General features: G+C 40.5%; 1 protein-coding gene across 2 annotated transcripts in view; it reads right to left on the bottom strand.

The window, feature by feature from the left end:
- The window catches only part of GALNT7 (polypeptide N-acetylgalactosaminyltransferase 7), a 74028-nt gene that overhangs the window by 34472 nt on the left and 12906 nt on the right, over positions 1-26650 (bottom strand). For both annotated transcript variants that reach the window (XM_056346867.1, XM_056346860.1), the window contains exon 2: positions 7383-7840. In XM_056346867.1, the coding sequence (XP_056202842.1) occupies positions 7383-7840 (458 nt within the window). The remainder of the gene's footprint in view (positions 1-7382; positions 7841-26650) is intronic.

The following is a 26650-nucleotide window of genomic DNA, read 5'->3' as shown; positions in this document are numbered from 1 at the left end:
GGCAAAGTTTGCAGAATGAAGGAATATCCACCATAAAGGAAGGTTGGGTCAGGGACCACATCACTGGACACATCACAGCAAACGCAGTAAACACAACACAAGTCCATGGGACTGAATGGGCCACACCGGAGGGTGCTGAGGGAGCTTGTGATGACATTATGAGGTCATGCTCAACCATTTTTACAAGGTCGTGGCACCTGATCGTGGTTCCTGAGGACTGACAAAGACAAATGCCATGCCCACCGTCAAGCAGGAAGATCCAGGGAACTATGGCCAGCCAGCCTAATCTCTGCCCCTGCAAAATTGACAGAAGGTGAAAGCCATTTCTAAGTGCACAAAGAAGGTGTCTGGGAAGAGCCAACATGGTTTTACCAAGGGCACATCCTTCATCCTGACCCTGAAAAAGCTTCCAACTCCAAATTACTATCTTTCCCTGCATCAAACCAGCTATTAACAACAGCCACTGGGAATAAAAATCATAAGACTATGTCCTGCAAGGATCCATTTAGGATAATGACTTAAAAAGCAAAATGCAGTTTGACTCTGACTTGTCAGAAGGAGGCCAACACACAATGACAACATTTAACACTGGGTTTTATATTATTTTAAAACATACTGAGATTATTATACAACTTATATATCTGCTCAGATAGTCATGCAGCAGAACTAGAGTCTTCCATGAGAACATAAGAAAGAGCATTTTTCATTGATGTGATATGACAATTGACCACAGATTTCATGCAGCTGGACTTCTAAGAGTGACAATCATTTCACTTACGTCTCTATTTTAAACCCATTGAACTGGAGGCCTGATTTTGCAGCAGGTCTTTCCAGTCAGGCTTTTACCCACAGCTCCAAATGCCAGAGCCCCTCCAGCCAGCACTGTGCCTGCTTTGCCGTGGCTATCTTTAGCTACACCATGGGAAGTAATAAAACAGGTTGAAAGAAGCACAACAGAGGTCTGGCCCAAGGACTGATTCAGCACCTCATACTCTCCTCCGTCATGGGGCTGAGAGGGTATGGACATGGACAATTTATGTCTTTATTTTTTCCAGATGGAAAGAGGGAGAAAATACCTGGATTTACCAAATTTCCAGGCAATGGCAAGAAAAATAAAGAAAAAGAAAAAAAAGCAGCAGTGCTTCAGTGCCTGGATGAGAAAATGGTATAGAGCAGCATGTTCTGAATTCATTAGTACCTGGTGAAATTTTTGGAATTGATTAACTTCATCCAGGGACTGCCTTCTCTAAAATAAACCAGAACCAAATTACTACAGCTTAAATGTGCCAGGGATCTTCTAGCATGAAGACAAGGGGAAGCCATCGATACCACCACACAGCAGTAGTGGCTGCCCAAGCAGGACTCAGACAGCACCTGTGACATGTAGGAGGAACTGAAGCACCTGAGAAGACAGAAAACACAGGCAGGAAACTTCCACCACCTCAGAGGACACAGTAAATACCAACCATGCTCCAGAGACTACTGTTTCAGGCATCAGCAGTTAGTGTTCCCAGGGGACAAAACACCAGAGCACCCACAAGAGAAGCAGCACATTTTGAGTACTCAGCACAGCGTGGAGCTCCGCTGAAGACATACCTGTGTAGGAACCATACTCTAATTGTTGCCACAACGCACTGAAATTCCAGTGCTAGAAGACAGATGGCCTAGTGACGCCTCCTTCTGAAAAGGGGAATTATAAAGACATGAGTTGGCTTATTGAAAAGAAACTAAGGGTAAAATGCTTTCAGGTAGAATGGAGCTTTTTCAAAGACACTGTATGAGAAGCTGAGAATGTTTACCATTAACTATTAAAAAAAACAACCTACAGAGGAACCAGGGAAAGCCAGCATGATTAAAAATCAGATGCTGTTAGCAGTAAGACAGATATTCTTTAAGTGCATAGGGTGGTATCCAAACACAGAAAACAGAAATAAGCACCAATTCAGACAAACTGAATGTAAATAGTAAGATAGAGTTAAAAAAGAAGTTTGAGAAATAGCTTACTTAAGTATAAAAGCTGCTATTGAAATATTTTTTTCAAACACCGCAAGTAGGATGCCTGCCAGAAAGTCTGTTGGGATGACAGATGAGAGATCAAAATGAAAAGAGACCACTTCATAAGCAGAAAAGCTAAATAATTTCCGTCAAACTCTTAGCCAGACACCCAGGGAAGAGAACAAAAGCAAGGCAAGCACATAGCGATACTTCCCACTATATGCTCCTATCTTCAGCTACCTGAAGCTTAGGGACTTTGTAATTCAGACGCATCTGCACGATAGCTTCTAATGGATTCTTCTGCCATGAATTTTAAATAAACCCAGTATTTCCAAAAGAATGCAACAGGAACTGACAAACTATTGTGTTCTGTAGCTGTTGCTGACACCAGCCTTGTTATCAAACAAATAGACGGAGGAAAACACAACACCAATTTTTATAAAAGGGCCCTGGGTAGCTAAAGAATTGCAGATCACTAAGTCTGACTTCTGTGTTGAAAAGAAGCTAGTAATAAATAACAAAATTAGTAAACCATAAAAACAGCTTTTTGTGCCAGAAAGCCATGCCACAGAAACATATCTTTTGAAGAAATCCAAAGGTATGTGGACACGGGTGAGCCTATTAATACAGTAACTGAAATTCCAAAGCCTTTGATAAGGTTCTTTGCTGGGTATGGCAGGGCAAGATGGAAGATCTCTTCTAATAACAACTGCTAAAATGTAAGAGCTATCTATTCATTCCAATTTTTTAAGCAAGTTTGTGACTGTAGCAGCATAAGTGTTTTGTGCTGGAAGCCAAGCTGTTCACCTGCTCTTCCAGGTCATTACTGAACAATGAAAACTGTTTTTGGTAGTTGCAATTAAAATGACTATAAACAGCTGCAGAATAATTCAGGGACACTACGGAGGAAATGAGCTGGCAGAAGAGTTCATTGCAAGTGCAAGTAAAGGTATATGCAGTACGAGACGCCTCTTAGTGTGTATACTCTGTGATAGACCCTACACTTGACATTACCACTCAAAAAAAAAAAAAAATCTTAGTCAAACATGGACAGGTCTTTAAGCATTTTAGCTCAGGGTTAATGAAAGGACAAATAGAACGGTAGGAATAATAAGGAAGGAATATGAAACATTTCTGTATTAGCTTCATGTAGATCTCTCCAATACTCCTGTATCACAGGGTGGTACGTGACAGTATCTGGGAGAAGAGCTTGAAATACACACCATGTTCTTCAGCCTGGAAAAAGTTACTGACTCTGGATGTCATTAATGCCAGGAGTATAAAAGCATTTAAAAAACAAGCCTGTGCACTGAAAAAGGTCCATGAAGCATGACAATCCTGTTGCAAGTTTTTGCTCAAGTTTCCCAGCCCACTGGTTGCCAGGAATGAAACTTAGTCTGTTCTTGTATGTTTTCTCCCAAGCATATGCTATTGGCCAGAGCTAGAGACAAGATTGTAAAGAAGAATGATCTCTGGTCAGACTACAGCTGTATTTTTAAAATTCCACTTTATTTTAAAATACTCTGGACAAGTGGTTCATTATTCTGGAAAAACAATTCAGTTCTTGTTGTCCCTAGCAGAAATTCTCTTCAGTTAAGATTTTTTTTTGGAGAGGACACACCTTGTTAGGTGACAGCATGTATCTTCAAACCTAGGTCCAGTTTTTATTTCCCCAGCACGGTGTGTTTATCTTGAATTCAAAAGCACCCAGAGACTACTCTATTTTTACTTCAGCTCTACCTCTGTGTAGACTCCTGATCACAAAAGATTAATAAAAAATCCAGGGAGCAATCAAATTAATATCCTTCTTCCCTAAAGCTAACATCAGTTTTATCACAGGTCCGCTAGGAGGCAGGGACAACATGTAAAATTCAGTATGAATGATTGCTCTTAAAAGGCTGCCACCTACCAGGATAATAAAAAACTATCAAAAAATGGTAAAAATAACCAAGTTTTAAGTAAAAGTCTTCTTCCAGCAACTGTATACTGAGGTTCTGGACAGGGCCTGCTAAGCCTGCTCTACTTCTTTGCCACTAGAAATAAAGTGGAAAACAGGTATTGCTTCACCTACACCCAGTTTATGGCTCCCCTGGCCCTCCTGCACAGCGCTGAAAGGCTGCAGTGAGATGATGCCATATCTGACATTTTGCACAGTGACTTTTATGTATCCCCATACATTCTTGATTTTGTTTAACCAAACCTATGACTTGCTGTATGCTGCCAGAAGTGCTTGGCTTCAGCCTCAAAATAGATTGGTTAAAATCCATAAGGCAGGAATATGCAGTACTGGCAAAACGTAAATATTCTGATGTACCCAGCAAACAACTTCGACATGCCATCCAATGTTACTCTTCGCTACAGGGCACAGCAGGAATTAAGGCTTTTTAAGGCAGCCGAGACTGCCCAGAATCACCAACAAAGTTCCTACCGAATCAATAAAGGCAGCTGGCAAGTCATCTTGGCAACATGTCCACCTCCAAAGTCAAATCTAATAGCAGGACTGAATCCCCCTTTGTTGACAATTTCTTCCCTCTTTCCCCTGCAGCAGGGACAAGCTCTAAGGCTACATGGCTTTTAAGCTGAAAGAGACAGTTCTTGCAGCACTATTTCATTCCAGCTACGACTGTCTGGGAAAGCATTTGGCATACTTCACTGAACAAACCTGACTGCTTACAGTGACGCTTAAAGATTTTGACGCTTAAAGGAAGAGAAGGCTGAGGTGAGGTCTACCCGGATTTAAATGTCTATGAATGAATAACCCGGTCTTTAATTGAATGATCTTCCTCAATTAGCAATGCCAAGATGCTGTTAACCAAAAAAAGATTATCATATTGCTCTTTGGCAGGATAAAACTGAAAGTTGATCATCCTTATCAACCAAAATGGTTTCTGGACTTTATAAACAGATCAGCAGGAGGAAAATAAACAGCACGTCCAACAGGCAATCTGCTACCTTTTGCTGCATTTCTCACCAGTATCAGGGAATGAGCAGGGAAGTTGAGTATGCTGAAGTATCAGCCAGTCTGACCTTGCTTCCTCCCTTGTCTGCTGCTCCCAGGAGACACATGGAAGCTATAAACCTTTAACCCATCCAGGGCAATTGTAAGCATCCCAAGTATTCAACACATAAAATATTTGATATAAAGTTGTCTGAAAGATGCCTTTTGTTCACATTGGTTTTTATGCAGTTTTGTTTGCTTGCTTAAAAAATGAAATAATAAAACCTAAGTTTGATTTGAGCACCTGGCTTTGACCTCCACAGAAGACCTCCACAGAAGACTTACCTGCAAATGTGTTTGGAGGAAATGTTTTTAAAATTAATATTTTCTACTCTGATCAGTCACATGGCTGCCCCTCCTATTCCTCAAAGTATGCAAAATATTTAATTCTTGTTTGGGAATTTCTATTTATTACTCTTCTTCAGAACAGATGTAAAGACAAACTGAGATTATGCTAAAAATACTTCAGGAAGCCATAGGTACAGAACCATTTGGCAGATACGTATGCCCTCTGATGCACTCCACCTTGGGAAGAATGGAGGGGGAGAGAGAGTACTTGAGCTCTGCTGCCGAAGATATGGCTACCGGCCTGGGCAGAAGCAGCCCAGTCTCACCTGCATGCAGCAGTGCTGCCATTTCTGCTTTGCTGTCCTCACGGAGCAGACAGCAAGGAGGGGAGTGTGCTCCCACCTCCTTCCCCCCCTCCCTCTAGGGAAGGCAGGGCCAAAGTGAGCTCTGCTCACATGAACTCCTGGCATCGGCTCCCCTCTACTCAGTTCATCACGACATCCGACAGGGAAATTGATTTTCTTTGTGAGTGTCCTCAGTCCCATTGCCTCCTACAAAACAGGCCACCCACAGTGGCTGCAAATGCCTCAGCAGAAGCAGCAATGGCTAGGAAATAACCTCCTATAACAAAGAAAACTCTGACCTACACAGGTTACCCAGATTGTTTCTTCCCCTTCAGAAAAGTCTCATTAGCACAGAGGTCCAACTGCTGACCACAGTGAAGAAAGAAAACTGAAGTGAACCCCAGGACAGCCGATGCTTCCTTGCCACCAGCAGCAGACAGGCATGGTCCTCTCCTCCAACGGCCAGCAAGTGGAAATCTTTAGTAAGTCACCCGAGGAATACGGCACGCAGGAAGGGAAATGCTGTTCTCCGTGCACTTTGTTCACTTTCAGTGAGTACACAACTGGGTAGTAAATTCAAGCAGCTGTACATGCACAGGCATGAATCACTCACAGCTGGCCAGTTCTCTCCTACCTTGCAAAATGGAAAAACACTCACTATGAAAGACCACAGCAAAGCCTCAGTAACCAGCCAGTGACCAACCAAACAGATCAGCTGCCACAGCTGGAAACATACAACCCAGAGGTTGGCACCCAATCCAGGGACTGGCATGCTCCATTGCTAGGGATGATGGGGAAGTGAAAACTGGCACATACCACGTTCCATATCTAAATTCATATACCCTCCCCCTCCAAATGCAAAAAAACCAAAGAAACAAAAAAAACCACCCACCAAGAACCACCCCTCCCCACCTCAACAGCAACAAAAAAACAACCCCAAAAAAACTTGCCAATCAATCAGTTTGCTCAGAGACATGTCCTTAGCTGAGATTTAACAAGGAAAATTATATCAAATGCAGATTAGCCTGAGAGCAAATTTGGCTCCAGCATATACCAAAGATCAGAACAGACTATGTAAACTTATTAGTAATCATTGAGCAAATGTTAGTAACTTCCCAGAATTTCCCCACACCAAAGTAGACACCCTCCCAGGAAATAAAAAATGTTTTTTCTAAGATTGCTTCCTTCTTGATGACAAAAGACTACTCTCCTGTCAGCTCCAAACCCCAAACATCACTATGGCAGATCTGTATTTCTCTTAATACAGGTAATTAAGCAGAGTTATGTAAAGGGAACAATATTTCTTTGTTTCTGTTCTCTGTTTAGTTAGTTAGTTTTAATTTTTAAAGCACTGGCGCGAAACCAAAACTGAATAACTAGTATAGGAATTTCTAAGAAAGAAAAGAATTCTTTCTTAAAGACGTATCTTAAGAAGTTATGGATTAAGAAAAGAAGGTATGACAATGAAGACTGTGGCTGGACCTGGAAATTACAAATGCATGCAATTAGACACTAAAACAGATGATTTCAGAGATAAATCAATATAGATTAAGTATTCATGAAAGTAATAATGGCAACAGCATTAAGAATAATATATGGAACCATATGGCATAGTACAGTACTCTTGCCTGTCAGGACAAGAAGCTTTAAGTATTTGCCCTAATTAGTATTATTTTAAGCATCTATTAAGATATATGGAAAGAAAATAACTAAATCCCATAAAAAGAGAACTAAAAGAAAACAAAAAGTTTGCTTACTCTTCTTGACGCAAGTCATTAACGCTCCGATCTAGTGAGATCATATCACTTGCAACCATATTAAACCCAAACTCTTTAATGCTGGCTTGAATGGATTCTTTGTAATCTGGTCCTAAAACGTATGGCTTCGCTTCCTCTCCAGGACCACCAACAACTCCATGAGGCTCAGGCTCTTTGGGTTCAAAATTACCAAGGACTCCAGGTCGTAAAACAGGATCTCGGTAAACAAATGTCTGAGGCTTAAATGTGAGATACTGCCTCTGGATGATGTTTTGCTGTTTGTTATCACCACCACCATGATGATTTAGTTCATTTTTGGCCTTATTTTTCCTTCGAATGGATTCCAAGTCCACTTCCACACCTTCAACATGAGGCCAAGGTACCACAGGTTTGAACTTCTCATTTCCTAGTCCATGGTCTCCTTTGTTTGGCATGGGTCTGTTGGCTTCTTGTTCATCCTATATACACACAGAGAGAAACAGCAGTAGATCATACAAATTGATGACCCTTTATTTATTTAAATCCAGAACGTTAATGCATATTTAGTTGGTACTAATGCATATTTAGTTGGTACTAAGTATATGTTAAGCAAGAAGGGAGAAGTCTCTGTTAAGGGGCTCAACGCACACTTTTAACAAAAGCAACTGGCTGCTGGAGAGCATCACCAGCCATTGACCACACTTACCTTGATGAGCAGGTCCTGGAAATGGCCTAATGCCCAAAGTGTTCCCAAAGACCAAATACCCACGTAGGACATGTTAACTTGAACATAGTTCAGGCTGCACACCAAACTAACATGCAGGGAGCACTGATGAAGCACTCATGAAGGACAGGGTGGTGCAGAGGCAGCCAACACCGCAACACAGAGCACAGTCTCCTTGGGGCCACTCCTGGACACAGGGTGTTTCTGAGGCTATGTGTACCGGCTGCTGAGACTTCTGTAGGGTCTCAGTGGTTGCTAGATACAGCCTCAACATGTTTCTGCACTGGGAAAGCATGCCGTGACTACGTGTAATCTGGCATGGACATCTGCAGCAGTCTCAAGCCACGTCTAATCCCTACCCTTCACCCCCCCCGAACCCCCCTCCCCTGACTTGCTCCCACCAAGCTTTGCTCCCTTTGCCGCAACAGCAGCACTGTTTACTTAGAGCCATGAGGTAAGCTGAAGGCACTGGGGACAGCAGGCAAAAATGAGATGCAGCCCTGATCCGATCTGCTACATGGCCACGCAGACAGACCCGCCTGGGAAGCTGTGCTGGGGCTGAAGAGAGCTGCCACAGGCACTGGCACCGATACCTCCTGCATCCTTGTTTAAAACAACTTATACCGTTTGACAACACTCCTCCCTGCCTCCCCATCAAGAGGTCTGAAGTTCTCCCTGAGAAGAAAGGCTAGGATTTTGAAAACTGCTTGGTGTTTTCAGCAATGAGTGACATTGGTGGAGTTAGAACAAGGGTGGGTGATTTTGGAACAAACTTTTTGGACAGAAAGGCTCTGAAGAGTCCAAGTGTGAAGTCTCCAGAGTACAACAGCCCCACCCATGAACGCTCCCCAAAACATACAGTCACTGCTTTTTCCAATACTACTCTCCAAGAGGACAACAGGGAAAGATCTCCTGCTAAAATTATCTATTTGTGAACAGGCCAGATGTTAGATCACACCAAAATCTGAAGAGAACAATGCACACATTTTAGCAACACCTCACTACCTAGTCACAAATACAGAATCAAACACAAAATTGACATCGGAAGGGTGTCACCTATTCAAACCTACAGGAGGCTGGGATAGCTTCACAGTTATACCCGGTTTCTCAGAGGTTCATCTAGTCACACCCTGAAAACCTCCAGTTTTTCTGAACAACTTGTTCCAGTTGTTCAATCCGTCTCACAGTGAAGGTATTTTTCCTCATACCTCAGTAGAAGTTTCTCATGTCATACCTAGTGATGACTGCCTCTTGCCCTTTCAGCGTGCACCCCTCAGAAGACTTTATTTCCATCTTCTCTCTAATCTCTCTTTTGAGTGTGAAAAGATGCAATTAGATTCCCTGTTAGACTTTTCTCCAGCCAAAGGAAGCCGAGCTCCTCTACCCTTTCCATGACCGTGTCATGTCCTGCAGCCCTGTAACTTCCCTAGCAGGTCTTTGCTAGGTCCTCCCCATTTGTTAACATCTCTCCTGTACTGGGCAGTGCAGGAGGAGAAACCAGACACAGGTTTGTTAATGCTGTGTGTCTGGAAAGAAATCGCATCTCTTTGCCTGGTGGCTAAGCTCTCCCTAGTGTAACCCATCATGCAGTTTGCCTTTACTGTGGCAAGGGCGCAACGCTGACCCATGTCAGCGTTTAACTAAACCACACATTACTTACTAATGCATTACAGTATTTTCCTCACATATAATTCTACATAATAAAACTTCAGAAATAAAGAAAAATCCAATATAAAATATGTCTAGGTTAACATGGGAGTCAGACTGGCTCCAATTCAAAATAATAAGAGTTTATTCAAGAAACTTTCTGACCTTTCTGCTTGTTCTTGTTTAAATAGGGAAGATGTACAAAATGCAGAAGCATTACATTATTTTGTTCCTCCATCACCATTTTTTGAGGAACTAGAGTTTGAGCCAGAGTGAGAAAGGGAAGGATAAGAGCATGTGAAAAGTCACATTTTGCAAGGAGGTAGAAGGCTGCCATGGATCTAAATTAAGCCCTGAGAGGACTTTTGAGAGCAGCATCATCTCACACTTACCCTGGAAATCAAAAGGAATGCTTTATCACTCAACTGTCAGAACAGTGCTGAGGACTCAGCTCTTACCAACTCGCATCTAATTCCTGCTCAAAGTGTGGAGGCAGCTATAAAAGCCAACAAAATGGTGGGCATCATCAGGAAGGATGTTTAAAGAGAGCATCATTTTGACTGCATAAAATTTTGAGGCATTCATGTCTTCAGTAAGTGCCATCTCAAAAAGGAGTTGAAGGCGGCACAGAGTAGGGCAACTGGACTGAAAGAGAAGGTAGACAGATGCTTTGAGATAAGAGACCAGCATGGCTGGCCTTTCATTTTAAGGCTCTGCAGCTGGGAGATGTGATGGCTGAGCGGTATACAATTGATGTTGAGAAAATCGTGAAGGTGATGGATAAATTGAATGGAAACCCACTGTTTACCCTAAATACAAGAACTGGAGGCACTTGACAAAATTGATAAATCAACCAAAAAAATATTCTTTACACAGTGATCTCCTGGAATATGCTCAACAGGAGGCTGTGGAGAGAATGGTACAAACAGTTGCACAATGCATGAAACAGCGTGACGGATGACATAAAAGGACTGGGCAGGGAGGTACCTTCTGAAACTCTAATTCAACAGCTGTGGATTGGAAGAGTCCAAAGGGAAGGGAGTGTATAGAACAGCCAGGTTTACATGCTGTCACTCTCAGACACCATCCTGGATCACTAGTCTCAGTCAGGCAGGAACTTCTTATGCCCCTGATCTGTATAAAATTAAATACCCTTTCATTCCACTTCCACCGCCTATAAAACAGTTACGAGCTTCCACTTAGTTCTTGCACTGAAACGTAACAGTTTTCAAAGTAATGTCAGAGCTATGACTTACCTTGCATTACATTTAGCCCCAATATAACTGTTATGTACGATTTGCCTTATAATGCATTTATTTGCTGTTCCCTTCCAGATATTAAATCTATTCTGTTTTGCAGGCCTTGGAAAATATTGCAAAAAACCAAGAAAATTATACACAAACTCACAGACACACTCATTCACCACTTTCCTCCAATTTTTATGTACCTAGGACCAATATGATAGAAGGCATTAGTTGTGGGTTAACCCCTGCAGGCAGCTCAGCACCACACGGCTGCTCACTCCTCCCTCCCCACCCTGGTCACAAATCTACAACACAGCATCATATGGGATGCTATGAAGAAAATTAAGTCCATCTCAGCACTTTATGTGCATTTTTACAAAAAGAACTAGCAGTGTTTAAGTGTGTGGTGCAGAATACAGCTTCTGGACATTATTAATTTCTCCAGAGATAACAGAGACAAAGGTTTTTTCAAATACTCTCTGTAAAAAAAGCAAAGTCAAACCACAATCAAAGACCTATTTTGGTCATCATATAAGCCACAATGCCTTAGCTGGGTATTTCCAGAGCTGCTTCTCATCTATGAATTATAACCACCCCCCCTTTTTTAAAAAATAAATTTAATGACATACCAAAAAAATTGAAGTAATTTTAAATCAGTGTGCCTCACATTAAAAATTTGACTCAGCTAAAAATGTAGTATCAAATTTCATACCACATTAACAGTCAAACTGGAAGGCGTGCATATGAAATAAAAAAATAAAACCACAACAACCTTTCTAAAGTGGAAAAACAAGATAATCTTAAAATTATTTGAAAAACTTTGGAAGAGATAATTCAATGACAACAAGGTAAAGGGAGAGCTTGGAAGAAGTAAGCATGACATACATCTGCACACTGCACTTCTAGGTTGTCCAAAAATGAGGGGACAGGAGCAAAAAAATCCAACTAATGTGCAAATTCTCTCACATCTGAAGACAAAGAACAAAATCTCACTACATCTTTATAAAGGACAGACACTAAGACATTTACATAGAGTAATATAAAAAAGATGTTTTCTCCACAGATTATTTCTATTTTTCTATAGGGCTAGATCTAGGATTTCCTGTCAGCTTTTCTAGCTCGAGTTCAGTGCATGCTGCTTTATTTTTTTAATGTTCTTCTCACTCCTTAGCGTATTATGTATGAGTCACTGCAATGGGTGTATCGGAAACAGTGAGATGATATAAATACAGTCAATCCCTGACATATAAAAAAAAAAAAAAAAAAAAAGAAAAAAATGAGGTGGTATTTGGTATCCTTTTTGCAAATTAGGTTGTTCCTTTTTGCAAAAGAGAGGAATGCAATTAAAGGTATAGAGAACATAACCGTATCTCTTTTGAAACATGTTTCTAAATTATATAAAGTGAAAGGAAAAACTGGAAGAGGTCTTCATAGGGCTGCAAGATTGGTCAACCAGTAGGAGGACTGGAGTTGTAGGTGGCAAAACCCCTGCAAATATGAAAGTTGCATGATCTGCTTTTCTTTAGTCAACCAGTTTGAGACTGGCAACTCCCTAAAACTCCCTATGAAATAATGTCTGAAGTACAAATTGATATTAAAAAAGTGAATTTGCTTCATTTCTAAAATGGAAGACCAGCACACTGAAAAACATTTGCTAATTCAAAGCAACGTCCATAAAAGCGACTTGCTCATCTAGACAAAAAAATCAATGAAGCGCAAAAAATGAAAAGGGGAACAATAAAGTAGAATCCAGTAGTATTTTCATTACCCAAGGATGCAAAAGGAAGTTAAAAAAACCCCTCACACACTCAGAATACACACGTTCATACCCACCTGATTAAAGAGATACTCAGCATTGTAATATTGTGGTATTCCTCATGAAAAAAAACACCTATAAAACCTGATACAATTTAATGTTTTAGTAACCTAGGAGTCCAAACCCTAGGTAGTTCTATTTTTATCCAGTCCAGCTTTTACCTTTCTTAACTCTTGGCTGCATCTACCCCACTGCACTTACCATGAAAGGCAAATACAATGTATGTTCTTCTGCCACAAGGAAGAGTTCAAGGACTTTTAACTAAGGATCAATCAATAGCTCTCAGAGCTCCCCTGATGCAAGTTCCTCTTCTATGCAAAACAGAATCATTTGGAATAGAACCTGTCACAGACACTCCAACAGAGACCACACAGCTATCAGTTTAGCAAGGATTTCAACATATTTATTTTGCTTTGTTTGCCTCAACTTAGTGCAGCCACACTCCTAGTTTATCAGAGAAAAAAGCCACTCAAGAGGAACGATACACAGCCTAGTATTTTCAATTATCGAAGTAAACAGGAGGGGATCATTTTAATTTACTCAGTTACCTTGTTTAAAAAAAATAACAAACAAAGAAAAAGGACTACAAGCTGGATTCACAGATTTCCTTTTTGACTAGACTCATGCAGGGAAGATACTAAAATAATGTCTGTTCTCAGCATGCTTCTAGCATGATTCTGCTCTACTATCTAATAACCCTCAACATGTAGTATGTTTTGGCTTACTTTGAATCATTATGTGTGGGTCTTACTTACCAGGTTACAGTTCAGGGCATAGATGGAAAAAACCAAAGTGCCACACTGAATTACTTAGTCCTGAAACTATTTTTGTGCCACATGATAGAAAAAGACTCCACAACACTTTTACGACTAAAAACCTGGAAAACTTCAGTATAAAGATCAAACACAGACAAAAAAGAAAAATAATTCATCCAACAATGCATTTCTGAATAAATATCACCCTGGATACCCACTAACTCCAGAACAAATAAAATAAGCAATGATTCCCACAGCACAGTTGGGTGACGGTCAAAGGGACTCTGTAAGATTGCACACCTTTCACTTTCACCACCTGTGGTAACCTCCATCCAAGCAATCAGAAGTTGCAGCTGCTGCAGGCCCAGCCACAGAGGGAAAAGCAAGACCAAAAGCACACAGAGATGGAAAAACACAGCTTCTCAAACAAGGATAAACATTCCATCGCTTCAGAAAAGAATTAAAAAGCCCTTGTAAACCTTGCACAAGAAGTCTGTTTTGAGCTCCACATGCAGCACTGTCTTCAAGTCATGTTTTACAAAACCTTTCATCAAACAATTTCATCACAAGGCAACTGCATTGATTCAAATTAAGGCAGAAGTTGGAGCAGGAAAATTCTTTTATCGTACATGAGCAGTGGCATTCAAGCCACCTGGCTCGAAAGGGGCATTTGCTGTCACAGTGCCTCTCTCTTGCTTTGGCTTTGTCTCTCAGCGTATTTCAGAGGCACTCCAAAGGTGATAGAGTGCATACTTCTGTGCTCTGTAGCTCCTACAGTGACTTTTAAAACTTGTGTAACTTAGAACAGAGCATTTACAGGAACTGTAGAAACACAGAGAGAAACAGAATTTCACACTAAATTGTAGAGAAAATTTGAAGTTTATAAATAAGTTTGCAAAAATAACAGACTGCTAAATCACTGTAATTGCATGCTTTGTGCAACTCAAGTGAAAAAACATCCTGTTGATGGTATATTTGTCACTAGCATTTCCAAGAAAACATATCTTTAAGTTAAGTTCTTATGTTCATAGTTGCCCTCAGTTTTGACAGATACACTGACAACATGGAAGTCCATTATGCAACCAATGCCTTCACTCCATAGCAGATTTTTGCTCCAGTAAATGTTCTAGGGGAAACTAAACATACTTAAACAAGACCTACATCATACCTATTAGGGCTAAAGATGTGTAAGTTGTGTTATGCCAACCTGGGATAAGTTTTGGTAGACAGAACTAACTCGACTACAGTTTTGTACCACACACACATTACTGTGATTTCATCTCCAACAAGCAAGTAATCCTACCTGACAACATCAGTCTACTTTTTGGAATGTTCAACACAAAACTTAGTCAGAAGCCACTTATGAGCCACAAAGAAACCCCCAAACAATTAAAAAGAACTTTGGTCATCAAAACAAGCAAGCATTACACTATATGCTTAATTTATATATATATATGTGTGTGTGTTTGTGTATATATTCTATTCATAAAAAAAATACATAACTGAAGTTTAACCAAGGTGCAAGGGCCACAGGCAGCTTTGGAGGAATGCACGTTCAGCATAGTTTTATATTGCTGTGTAATGTATTCCCACCTACACCTGAAGAATGAAAAAAAAATATATTTTTTTAAAATAAAACAAAGCAAGGCAACTTCCCCCTTCACTTGTTTCCTAGATTTCACAGCAGCTGTCAAGCTGACAGATATGCGATGCACTAGTCACTACCCTGCACCATCCTTTATCCAGCTTGCTTTTTCTTGTCCGATTTCTCTCAGTTCCCAAGTAGCTAAGGGAACTGTTCTGTCAGAGATAGATACCTGTAATAAAAGTACTAGTCACCAGCTCTCAAGAAAATCCTTATTCCCACTGATTCCTTACGTCCTCTCTGGTAAGGCAAAACAGGACAAACACTAGTAGTTACACTTCTACAATTACAGAAGTAACTTAGTTTTCAATAGATACCAGCAGACCACAGTCATTCATATCAACTCAGCCCACTGAAAACAAATAATAATGTAGCAGTATCTCTGAGCCCCAAAATTACCTGAGTTAGCTGAGGTAAAACAACTTGGGGGACTAAGATCAACAATTTTCTTCTATTTTAGGGTTGACATTCTGGAGTTTGAATGCGTTGCTTATAGAAAAGCAAGTGGCATGTTTAAAATTACAAAGGGCACATAACAAAGGAGAGGAACTGTTTGCAAAAATGTGAATCTGGCAACAGCTTGATGTTCTGCTGTTATGAAGGAGTTTGTCAATTTAGCATTAAAGTTCTGAGTGATTTGCATTAATCTACACGAGTCTATCGCTGATTCAAGAACATTATAAAAACAAATTGTTAATTTTTAGACTCATGACTAGGTAACAATATTCACAAGCATCTGAGGTCATCTCTGCTGGTGTTTGAACTGGTGAGTAGAAGAAAGACACTGAGGAAGGCAAGGCTCTGTTTCTCAACTTTATTTTTGAAATAGTTACTGTTGCTGTAAGAGTTCCTTGGGCAAAGAGACCAACTAGCTCTTCCTGTCCTCTTTGATTTTTGTAAAGATACTGTCTACTTTGTCACAGCAGTAGCATTCATCTAGGACAGTGACTTCAGGCTATTGCTGCAACTGCCATGGTCTGCAGCCAGCAGCTCACAAGGTCATCGCATATAAAGCTGTATTAAGCTATGGAAGCCCTCAGGTAATAAATCACATGGAGACCGCTTCTACCCCTTGTCCTTCCCTTTTTTTTTTGGTGGTGTATCTGTAAATGTAAGTAACTCACTCCAATATTCAAATTTTTAACAATGTGAGAATACTTATTTTCAGTTGAAATAACTTGATTGCCCAGCTATTTACCTAACAGGGGAATGCCATAAATCCCAAGTTTTACCTGTTTACCTGCAGAGTACCTTGTTTAAAGATACATATCCATATTTAGGTTAGCCAGTATGATACCCATCTAAGTATCCCATTTAAATGAAATTATTCTGTTGCGATATTAGCTTTCACTTGCAAGGGCAATTTGTCTGAACTAATGATGCTTCTGTCACCCTCTTCGGCCTTGCTATGCACTTATCACTTCAGCTCCTGCAGAGCAACACAATCCTGCTGCAGGTGCTGCTTCTGCTTTACCCCCCGCCCTTGCTCCTACGCTCCCTTTTCTGATGTCCCCACTCTCCCACAACCTACTGCTGTATATGTTCCTCCTCCTGGAGGAGTCTGGATCTTCTATAAATGTAATGGTCACACTCATATGCATCTGGTCCAGACTAAGCAACTTTGCTTAGCAAAGTTCAGTTACCTTCATCAACAGCAGAGACTACCAGGAGACCTGGGCCAGTGTGCTTTGTGCCAGATCCACTCTCTTATCGGGGATGCCACTGGCCACCCAAAACTTGCAAACTTCTCTGTCTCTCTCACCTTCAGTGAGATTTAAGAGTATAAGAAGGACAGTGGGAACATGGTCTATCTTACATGGTGCTTCCTTAGGAGAGGTGCAGTACTTCTCAAATTCCTGCATGACAGGCAATTTCACAGTTAGATTCTACCTGACTGGAAGCAAGTAAAAATAAAGACACTGAGTGCTTCGGAACAAATTACTGTCAAAACCAGCAGTCTTTTATTGTCCTCATTTTTACCGGTACTCAGTGTGTGTGGAGTATCAAATCAATTCCAACTTGCCTTTGTTGTTGCCTGAGATTCAACCCTTACTCAGTTTTTACACATCCCCTCCATCCATTCCATACTGCTACATTCCATACAAGTCCCACTTGTAGTCCAACAGTCATGCTGTGTGAAAGTAGTCTTGTCAGAGATCCACATCACTCAAAACCCCCACTTAAGAGATGCCCAAGAGCTTTGTGGAGGTAGCCACAAGCAATGCACCTCTTCTTGCAGCTCTGGAGAGGAACACGTAATCTGGGATAGTAATTAAGGAGATCTAAAATAGAAAGGCTCAGATTAATATCTGTTTATTCCAGTATTTATGGTATTAAGTAGAGGCTGCCTAACTTTGTAACTTAAGGCTAGTTTAAAAGCAGGCAAAATAGCCTCTTATCGTTAAGATTGCAGTAATTTTCAAGTAACGCAAATATTCCTACACTGAATCATAAATGAAGCTGCTGTATTACCTCAGGTGATGTTATATTTTAGTGTCTCCCATGCTGCAGAAACAGAAATATGTAGGCACTAATAGCCTGTGCAATTAAAACAAAACACCAAACCACATTTGTAGCTGCTTGCTGCAGAATAATAAAAAACTTGCTAGAGGACCCTGGATAAGACAGAAGTATGATCCAGAGCCTCCTAGATCCTCTCCTTACACCTTACACCAAAGATGTCAGAAAGGCTTTTAAACTTAGAACAGCAAGAATCAATTACAAGCTTATTACAACTAGAATAATCAACATTTTCCGTAGAAGAAAGCCAAAGCGATCAAGCAGGGACAGAACATAAACAGAAGAACATAAAAGCAACTATCTCCACTGCATCTTTTCAGGAGTTTCTGCTGCTTGTTAATTAAGTGGCTTTCTCTGTTGGCATCAAAGTGCAATTTCTCTAGTTCCCAGGAAACCAGAAACCACAAGAGACCACACGCTTTCCTTGCCTGCACGGATCCTGGCCTGCCCTTCTTAACGGAATGTAACAACAAATCCAGAAAAGACAAATATTGTACATCATACAGGGTAGTCAGTTTAGGTCAAGTACTTAAGACTGGTCTAATCAATGACCAGCTGACTCCGAGACCCTGCTTCAACTCCAAGAAGCTGCCATCAACTGCTTTCAAATGCCCGTAACTTTCATTCTTTCTCTGCACAACAGACACATTTCTACATACTGCAGCCTGTATTGTCATTAGCATGTATTTAGCATGGTATTTCAACTGTAGAGCATTATCCACAGTAATTCATTCTCAAACAAAGACTGCAGTGACACAGACCTCCAAGCCAACAAAAAAGCACCTCTTCAGTGTGTTTATCTTCAAATGTACCATATGGGTTGCTATATCATAAATGAGACTCCACACAAATTTAAAAAGAAAGAAAATATAACTGATTTGTATGCTGGTTGACTCACTTCATGTTAAACTCAGCCATTTAAAATATTTTATTGTGATTTAGTTGTTCAGAACACTGTTATGATAACAGCAAAGACCCATGAAGAGGCCAAAGAGCAAGTAAAGCACCAAGCCCTGGGGCACAGTTATCATTCTACTGCAGCATCAGGGAGAAAAAACTATCCCAGGTAAGCAAAGCCCACCAGACACTGACCCCTATCTTTCTGAAAAAAAGACCAGCATCTTGTCCAGTCTTGTGAGTGGAGACTCTAAAGGACCCAACTGCTTTCAGTTTTCCTCTTCTTCCTGAAGCAACTCTCCACCTGAAATCTTAGATATCAAGTTGCATCTACTCACACAAAGAACACTTACTGCCTAGAAAGGTAAAACTTGTTTTCTCTTAAAACCTTCATTAAAATAATCCTTTTTTCAACTTAAACTGGAGGCAATCCATGGGATGCCTTGCTGTGCAAGAGGTTCAGCAAGGTGACTCGTTCCTTAAGCAAACGCACCAGCTGCTATAAGTATTGCAGGAGGAGCAAAGCTTTAGATGAACTGACATATTCTAAATAAAAAGTGCAACAAACTGTCTTCTAGGGACACAGCCAACCCCAGAAAAACATTTAAGCAGATGAAGGCTGTGGGAAGTCTCCAAATGCTCAGAATTCTGGCTGGCTCTAATCAATATTACCATCTCTCATTTCTGTAAACATTTCTTGTTATGTATTTTGTTCAAATGCAACCTTCTGTTCTCCTTTTAAATTCCCTCAAATTTCCAGTTTTGTTTACAGTGCTTTGGTTACGATGGTGCCAGTGCTTACCCTATTTTAGAGGGGCAGAAGGTGGAGGCAAGATTTTTTCTAACTCTTTCTTCTAGACAAAAGCTGAATATCAGGAAATCCCTTCTGAAAAATGGATTGCAGAAATGGATGGCAGAAAATGCAGGATTTTTTTCCCTGTCTCCCTCCAGGTGATTAGGAGTACATCTGCACACAGCTATGTGGTTTGGAGCAATGCTACGCATTCAATCAGATTTTGAAAACGGTGCTTAACGGCTCACATAACACATCTAGAAAACAGTAAAATAATCAACAACAACAAAAAAACCACCCCTAAGTCTGCCCTTGAACTTGCACACAAGGGCTTCTGAGTCAAGTATCAGATGCTTTCCCCCATTTTCTCTAAGCTTTTCCTAAGAGACATGCCTTTGGACATGTAATACAGAACATTCCACAACCATAAGATAGATTTTTCTAATGTAGCCTGATAAATTGAAATCTGTGATTTTTTAATAGAAGAGACTTTCAAGTGAAGAACAGCAAACCACAGTGAAGATAAAGGCTTTTATTATCACACACTTACAATAAAATTAATCAGAAGCATACTTAGGCTATAATAAATTGCTTCATAATAATCGAGTAACCACGACCTTGCTGGCCTATGAGCTTTCTCCCCAGGATACATGGAAAAAGTGGAGCATACCATAGTTATACAACTGTTCACAATTTTTCTCTCTAAAGGGATTTTATAAATGACTGACTGGAAAATTATGAGTATTAAGAACAAATTGCACAATTCCTTAAGACTTCATCTCCTTTGGAGCTGACTGCAAGATGTAAAAGGGCCTCCAGATATCAGGTCTTTGTCTATGACTCCTGGACTATTTCTTCCCTTCTTCAGAGAAAAAGATGCATCGATTTTTCATCTGAGTTTTCTACCTTTCTCTGTATTGCCAATTAGAGGCTAGCAGGATAGCAGACACTGGTATTAGATTAGTAAAACGGTATTCACACAGGAGAGCAGGTCCTGCTTTTTAGCTTAAATGACCTCCTTCCCTTGTAGATCTCTAAGACTATGCAACTTTAACAATTAATAAAAATTAAGAGCAAACTACCCTGAATACCTGAAAATAAATCCAATATTGTATTGATACCGTGCCAATTTACTATATGCTGATGCATGTAGTTTAACTATTTATACACTAGTATTCTACTACTGCCACATGCACATGCTTTCAAGTGCTTGGCAAACAATTCCAATAGTTACTGCAATCAAATGGAAGAAAACCAGAAACAGCCATGAGGATGAATTATTTCACTGCAATATTGCCATAATCCAGAACGCTGTCACTTCGATCACTAAGACCTTCCCTCTGGTACTTTCTCATCTCACCTGCGCACTCTGTGATCTTCAGCTGCATCGCCTTGTCTTTTGTGTCCAGCGTGCTGGTCTCATCCAGTCCTGTTACACCTACACTCAACGCATTGCCACAATCACCAAGAACCTTCTTCCACAGCCCCTAATGGTTCAGCAATAACAAGCTATCTCTTTCCCATCCCCAAAACCTCTTTCATCTTTTTCCCCGCAGAGAAGTTGTGCCCTCCAAGGTGAAAGGCTTAAAACACAGCATCACTGAAAAGGTTTAGTACAAGATTTGTTCTTGTCACTACATTTCAACATTAAATGAAGCTTGTGACCTTTCTAGTTGAGTCATTGCTCCTTTCACATTCTGTCTCACGCCAGGAATATCCTTCATTTTATGCATATGTTTGAATGAGATCTTAAAAATAGAACTCATGTTTATTCATATGGACATTAAAGATTCCTAAGGACTTCTAAGATGTCCTCTGTCCAGCTTCATTTCCTTCCATAAAGGAAGGATTATTCTCCTTTTCCTGTGTAGTGGTGTTACACAGAGGACTATGAGGGGGCAAGGGTTTTCATTCTACGAAGACCAAACTCCTTTTAGGAATGTTCTCTGTTGACTAAGGAAAGAAAGATGAAGCTGTTTCTTTTGGACTTAAACAATCAAAATTTAAAGTAGTCAAATTTTAAGCTGTAGAGATAAGCAGGTAAAAACAAGCATATGCTTTGAATTAAAAAAGGAAGAGACCAAAAATTTACAATTTATAATCCATAACTTTGCTATTGAAAATATCCAACTTCTATTACTGTTCCCTCCAGAGGGAAAAAGCCTCAGAAAGAAACAAAAACTACCATCAATCCTCATGTTCTAAGCAGCTGAGGACAGCTTTTCTGGCCCTCCAGGCATCAGCTATGAACAGTGTGCTCGTTAAAGCCCGCAGAGGAACTTCATCCTTGTTTTTCAATCATCCGAGACAGATGGATATTTAAAAATCATATATTTGTTTTATATAGCCCAGCAAGTAAATGACATTTACAACACAATAAATCCATCGCTGATGGACACACTTGATAAGGGATGCAGGTTTCTGTGCTATATTTTGTCTGCCTCAATTTTTAAAGACACATACGTCAATCTCATTTCATATTTCTTGCTATTAAGAAGCAAATTCCATCATTAGATTTTCATTTATTTTGAAATATTACCATTCTCAAGCTTTACAACAGCCTATTTCTGTCTTCTTTTTTTAAACTGCATTTCACAATTTGATCAACCCTACCATTTTGAAAGCTTTTTCAAAGATACAGCCAGCTGTAATAAAAAGCTGCATTGTATGAAAATGACATATACAGTCTAAAACCTGTTTCTGAAAGTTTCAACTGATCTCCCAAAAGATTTCAGAAATCCAGAGTATTTACGTAAGTACCTTATGTCAATGCCTGACTAGGTAAGTGGGGGAGAAATCATTTGTTATGATCAATTGTGTTCTCCATCCCATCTTTCCCTGACCCTTCATTCCCGTATCTTTTCTACGCAGGATATTAAATAAAATCTGTGTGGTATTTGCCAATAATGAGTTATATTTTACTGAATTGTTGAGGTGAGGTAAGTTCTTATGTGTCCTAAATGCTTAAAAAAAATAACAACACAATACATATATCTGAGGTGTAAGAAGGAAAAAAGATCTGAAACAATAATTAAGAACCAATTTATTGAACAGATAAATCAATCTTAGTTAAATTGACTACTCTTTCTGTGACAGCTAGTGACATTACTTGTTTTGCTGTGAAGTAAACATGACGAAAATCAAAACCTGTTTTCATAGCTTCGCTCTAGAAACCACATCACACGTGAGTACAGCCAGGTTCTTTGCATCTTTTAAATACCCAGCAAGAATACTATAATATAATCCACAAATTTCTTCGAACAGACTCCACTGAACCTGTCTGCTCTCCACTATGCTTACCAGCCTTGCACTTAGCTCCGCACTCTCCACGCAGTATCATTTGAGTATGGAAGTCACCACGCTCATGCCGAGACCACAAGACCTAGTGGAGGGGCAGACACGCTGCACCCGGACTCCAAGAAATGGACTGCCTTGGCATTTACTTTGTTAGTGCAGATGATCCACAGTGCTGCCAGCAACCTAGAAACTGTCTGAGACTAACATTCAAAACATTACTCTCAAAGACGACTTTGGGAACTGACATCCTACTGCTTTCTCTTAATGTGGCACCAAGGATCAGCCTCCATAGTCCTGAACACCTTCCAAAGGACCTGCCTAGACCTGTCAGATCCTGAAGAGAGTTTTCATGTGACCTTTCCATTTCCAGCTCAGGTACACTCCGGCCAGTATTTCTGACCACATGTCTGGAGAAGGAACATTACCCTTCTGTATGCACTGATACCCTTGCCATTGGACTGTAGCATTCTACCGTTTAAATCGTTTGGCATACAACACACACAAAGAAAGATACATGAGGATCCTTCTTGTTTGCAATGAATGGAAGTCAGTGTCTTCAGCACCGCGTCTAACTGCAGGACATCCCCACCATCAAAAGTGCATAGCAAAGAGGCATTTCTCTGAAGCACTGTAATCTTGTCAAAACTTGTCCAGTCCTTTTAAACATTTTTGGTATGAAATCAGAAGTCTTGGCAATTCAGACTCTCCATGTAAGTAACAAGAATGGAATTTTTGTTAAAAATTGATCTCAAAATGATGGCGAGTCTTTCCTCGGGTTATACTTGCCCCAGTAATGCTGTTCCCAGCTGGAGCTATTTCTACAAGCCCTAAGTATGCATGCTCCTGGTAGGCTTCAAACAGAGCTGCTAATAACTGCATTTACGAAAACTGTGCCCTTAACTTACTGCATCTAACACAGAAAAAAATATTAGCAAACAATACTTGTGATCTATCCAGTTCATTAAATGGGTGTTTAAATCGGAATGCAGTTTGCTAAGTCAAGACCTTTATGTGCTAGTCTTGCACTTTAACTGCTAACAAAGAAAATTTTGTAAAAGCCTGTCAGGAAACTAGCTTCTAAAGGCCTCTGCGGTCCCCATGAAAGAGAGCCTGTTTTCTCTAACAGGGTAAAAAGCTGGCCAGCAGCTGCAGAAAGAAAAGTCAGTAAGGCAGTCCATACTTATGTCTGGCTGGGGAGGCAGTGCCTCCCAAGGGGAAGAACTGCAAAAGAAGAAAGATGTCAGTATTTCGATCTTCAGTATGAAAGAGAAGCTACACGCATAAGCCATCAAATACCAAAGAAGGGTGAAGTGGCAGATGTACCAGGACAGGACAGTAAACAATATAGTTTTGTTTGCTATACATCAAAACAGAATCAGCAAAAGAAGCCCAAAAATCCACAAGTAATGTATCTAATAAAAATACAAAATAAATAAAATCCACTGTATTTTGCTACCTTTCAATAACCTGCAAAGCTATTACATTGAAAAGGATAAGGAAAAGCAATATAGAAGAGCCTCTTCTGTAAGAGACAATACATTCACACGGTTGTCAATCAAGCCAATCTTACTACTGTCATTAATCAGTCACCTTTCGGGATGAGGTGATTTCTTTTTTAAAAGTTCTCACACACAAGTGACAACAGCACAACATAAGAGGGATATGCTCTGTTTAGAACCCTCATATGTGAGTTACCCAAATCAACATTTTCTCAATACATTATCATACAATGTAGACTCGGACAAATCCTCTTAAGTTCAGACACAGAAAATCAGACTGAGTCACCAACCCACTAGACAGTTCCAGTAAACTGAAACAAACAAAAAAGCAAAACAAACAAAAGAAACCCAATGTAAAAAACCCCAAGAAACCCACTCTTTATTTTTTTAAATTACAATTAAACAGTTCTACAGTTTTAAGTCTCATGGCAAACCAAAAATATCAGGAACAACAATGAAGAGGTGTCAGTGTGCTCTTTGGTGAAATTGACAGAAATATCCAACTAGATATAAAAAACCCCAACAAACTTGCACCATGAGAATGGCCAAACAGTGGGACAAGTTAGGCAGAGCGGTTGTGCTGTCTCCCTCCCTCGAGGTTTTCAAGGCCCAGCTGAGCAAAGCCCCGGGCAGCCTGTGTGACCACACAGCTGACCCTGCTTTGAGCAGGATGTTGGACTAGGGACCTCCTCAGGTCCCTTCCAGCTTGAATAATCCTATGACCTTACGCAAGAAATTTGGATAGCGTTTCTGACATCATTAAAGTTGAAATTTTTGACTTTTCAAATCACTTAAAAAATGTAAAAGCTTAAGAATAAGCTACTATTCAGCCTTCCATTTTTAATTATTTCAACAGAACGTGAACAGCAGAAACTCTGTGCATCTCTTTAGCAGAGAGCAGCTGAAAGCCGCAAGTAATAAAAGTCACTTTAGGCATAGTATTTTACCTGGAAACAGCGTATTTCCCTTTTGTTTAGTATGGCATTTCCAGGTCTATAATTCTTGACAGTATGACAACTGTAGATTTGTAAAGGAAGTCAGATTTAGGTAAGATGTGGCAAAAAAAAAAAAAAGCCACTTGCCTACTCTTCCTACTGAGTAAAGGGACTCAAGGTTGAATTTCCTATTTTATTTAAAAAGCAAAGTTTGGAAGACTTCTGAATGTCAATACTATGATGCATTACATTGATGTTTATCTTCTGAAGATTGCAGATATACAGTAAAACCTGAAGGTTTTATTTTTCATCTCTGCTGCGAGGTGAACTGTGGAATATGAATTTCAAGAAGCACCTAGCTCTTGCAGAAAATTAATAAAACCTGTATTTTTTAGCTGCTGCAGATGAGCTGCCTTTACATTTTTTGGTTTTGCTAATTTATTTTGGATTTAAACTTCTGTCTGCTAGGTGCCAGATTTGTCAAGCTGTTGTTCCAGAGCAGGATGGCTACATTTCTACAACCAGTTTACTTCTCCACTAAGCATTTTTGTCTTGCCTGTGTGTCAACACAAGCACCTTTAGAACTACATGCTGAGCTGGATCAAGGACTCCCCACAGCCAGCTGTGCAGGCAAGCCAAATGAATTTGGCATCCATAAGGAGGGTGAACACCAGTGCTGAGCTAGTTCAAAACAGGAGTGTGGAGGAAAAAAAAAAAAAAAAAAAAAAAAAAAAAAAAAAAAGAAAAAGAAAAAGCTGCTTGAAGTGAGGGGTAGCTGAAAAACGATTGAGGAGAGTGCCCTAGTAGCAAAACGCACAGAACACAGCTGCCTCCCCCGGCTGTTTAAAACCACTGCCTGCACATAGGACATAGGCATCAAGCAGAGAGACAAGGGCTGCAGAGCCCTGCTCCTCCCAAGTGACTTCCAGCCCTCCTCAGAGCCCTCCTCGGGACCTCTGCGGGGCACTGGGAATGAAGAGGTACCTGCGGGCTGGCAGGTACTCAAGCAGCTGCCCGACTCCAGAGAGGGTTTTGCTTCTTTTGTACCTTTAAAACTAAACAACACAACCCAACCAAACAAAAAACCCTCACAAAACCACCCCCAAAACTCAGCATGCCTCTCTAGACCTTTCCCCTCCCTCGGAGGAGCCCCTTGCTGTGCAGAGGAAGCAGAGGCATACAGGCAGCACGCACTTCTGTCCCCACTGGCCTTCGGGCCAGACGCTCACGGCATGCTAAGAGCATCAGAAAAAAATGCGCAGGCTTGCCCAGTCGTGTGGTTTTCTGAGTCACCATGCCCAGATCCCATCTCAGAAATAATCCAAATGTTCCTATGCAGGGCAAGCCTGTAGCAGTAAAACACACTATTTCGGGTGGGCTGGGCAATAGCTGCTCTTCCCCTTCCCAAGGCACCCAGGACTGTTCTTAAGGTGTTTCCTGTGGCAAATGTTAATGGTAATGCAGGAACACCGCTATGCTCTGAACAAAAGGATGCTTCTGTTTAATGTTCTTGGCAG

This window comes from Falco biarmicus, chromosome 1 (assembly GCF_023638135.1).
Source record: "Falco biarmicus isolate bFalBia1 chromosome 1, bFalBia1.pri, whole genome shotgun sequence".
Lineage (NCBI taxonomy): Eukaryota > Metazoa > Chordata > Aves > Falconiformes > Falconidae > Falco > Falco biarmicus.
The sequence above is the reverse complement of the archived record's forward strand: the minus strand, read 5'-3'. Positions and strand labels throughout refer to the sequence as shown.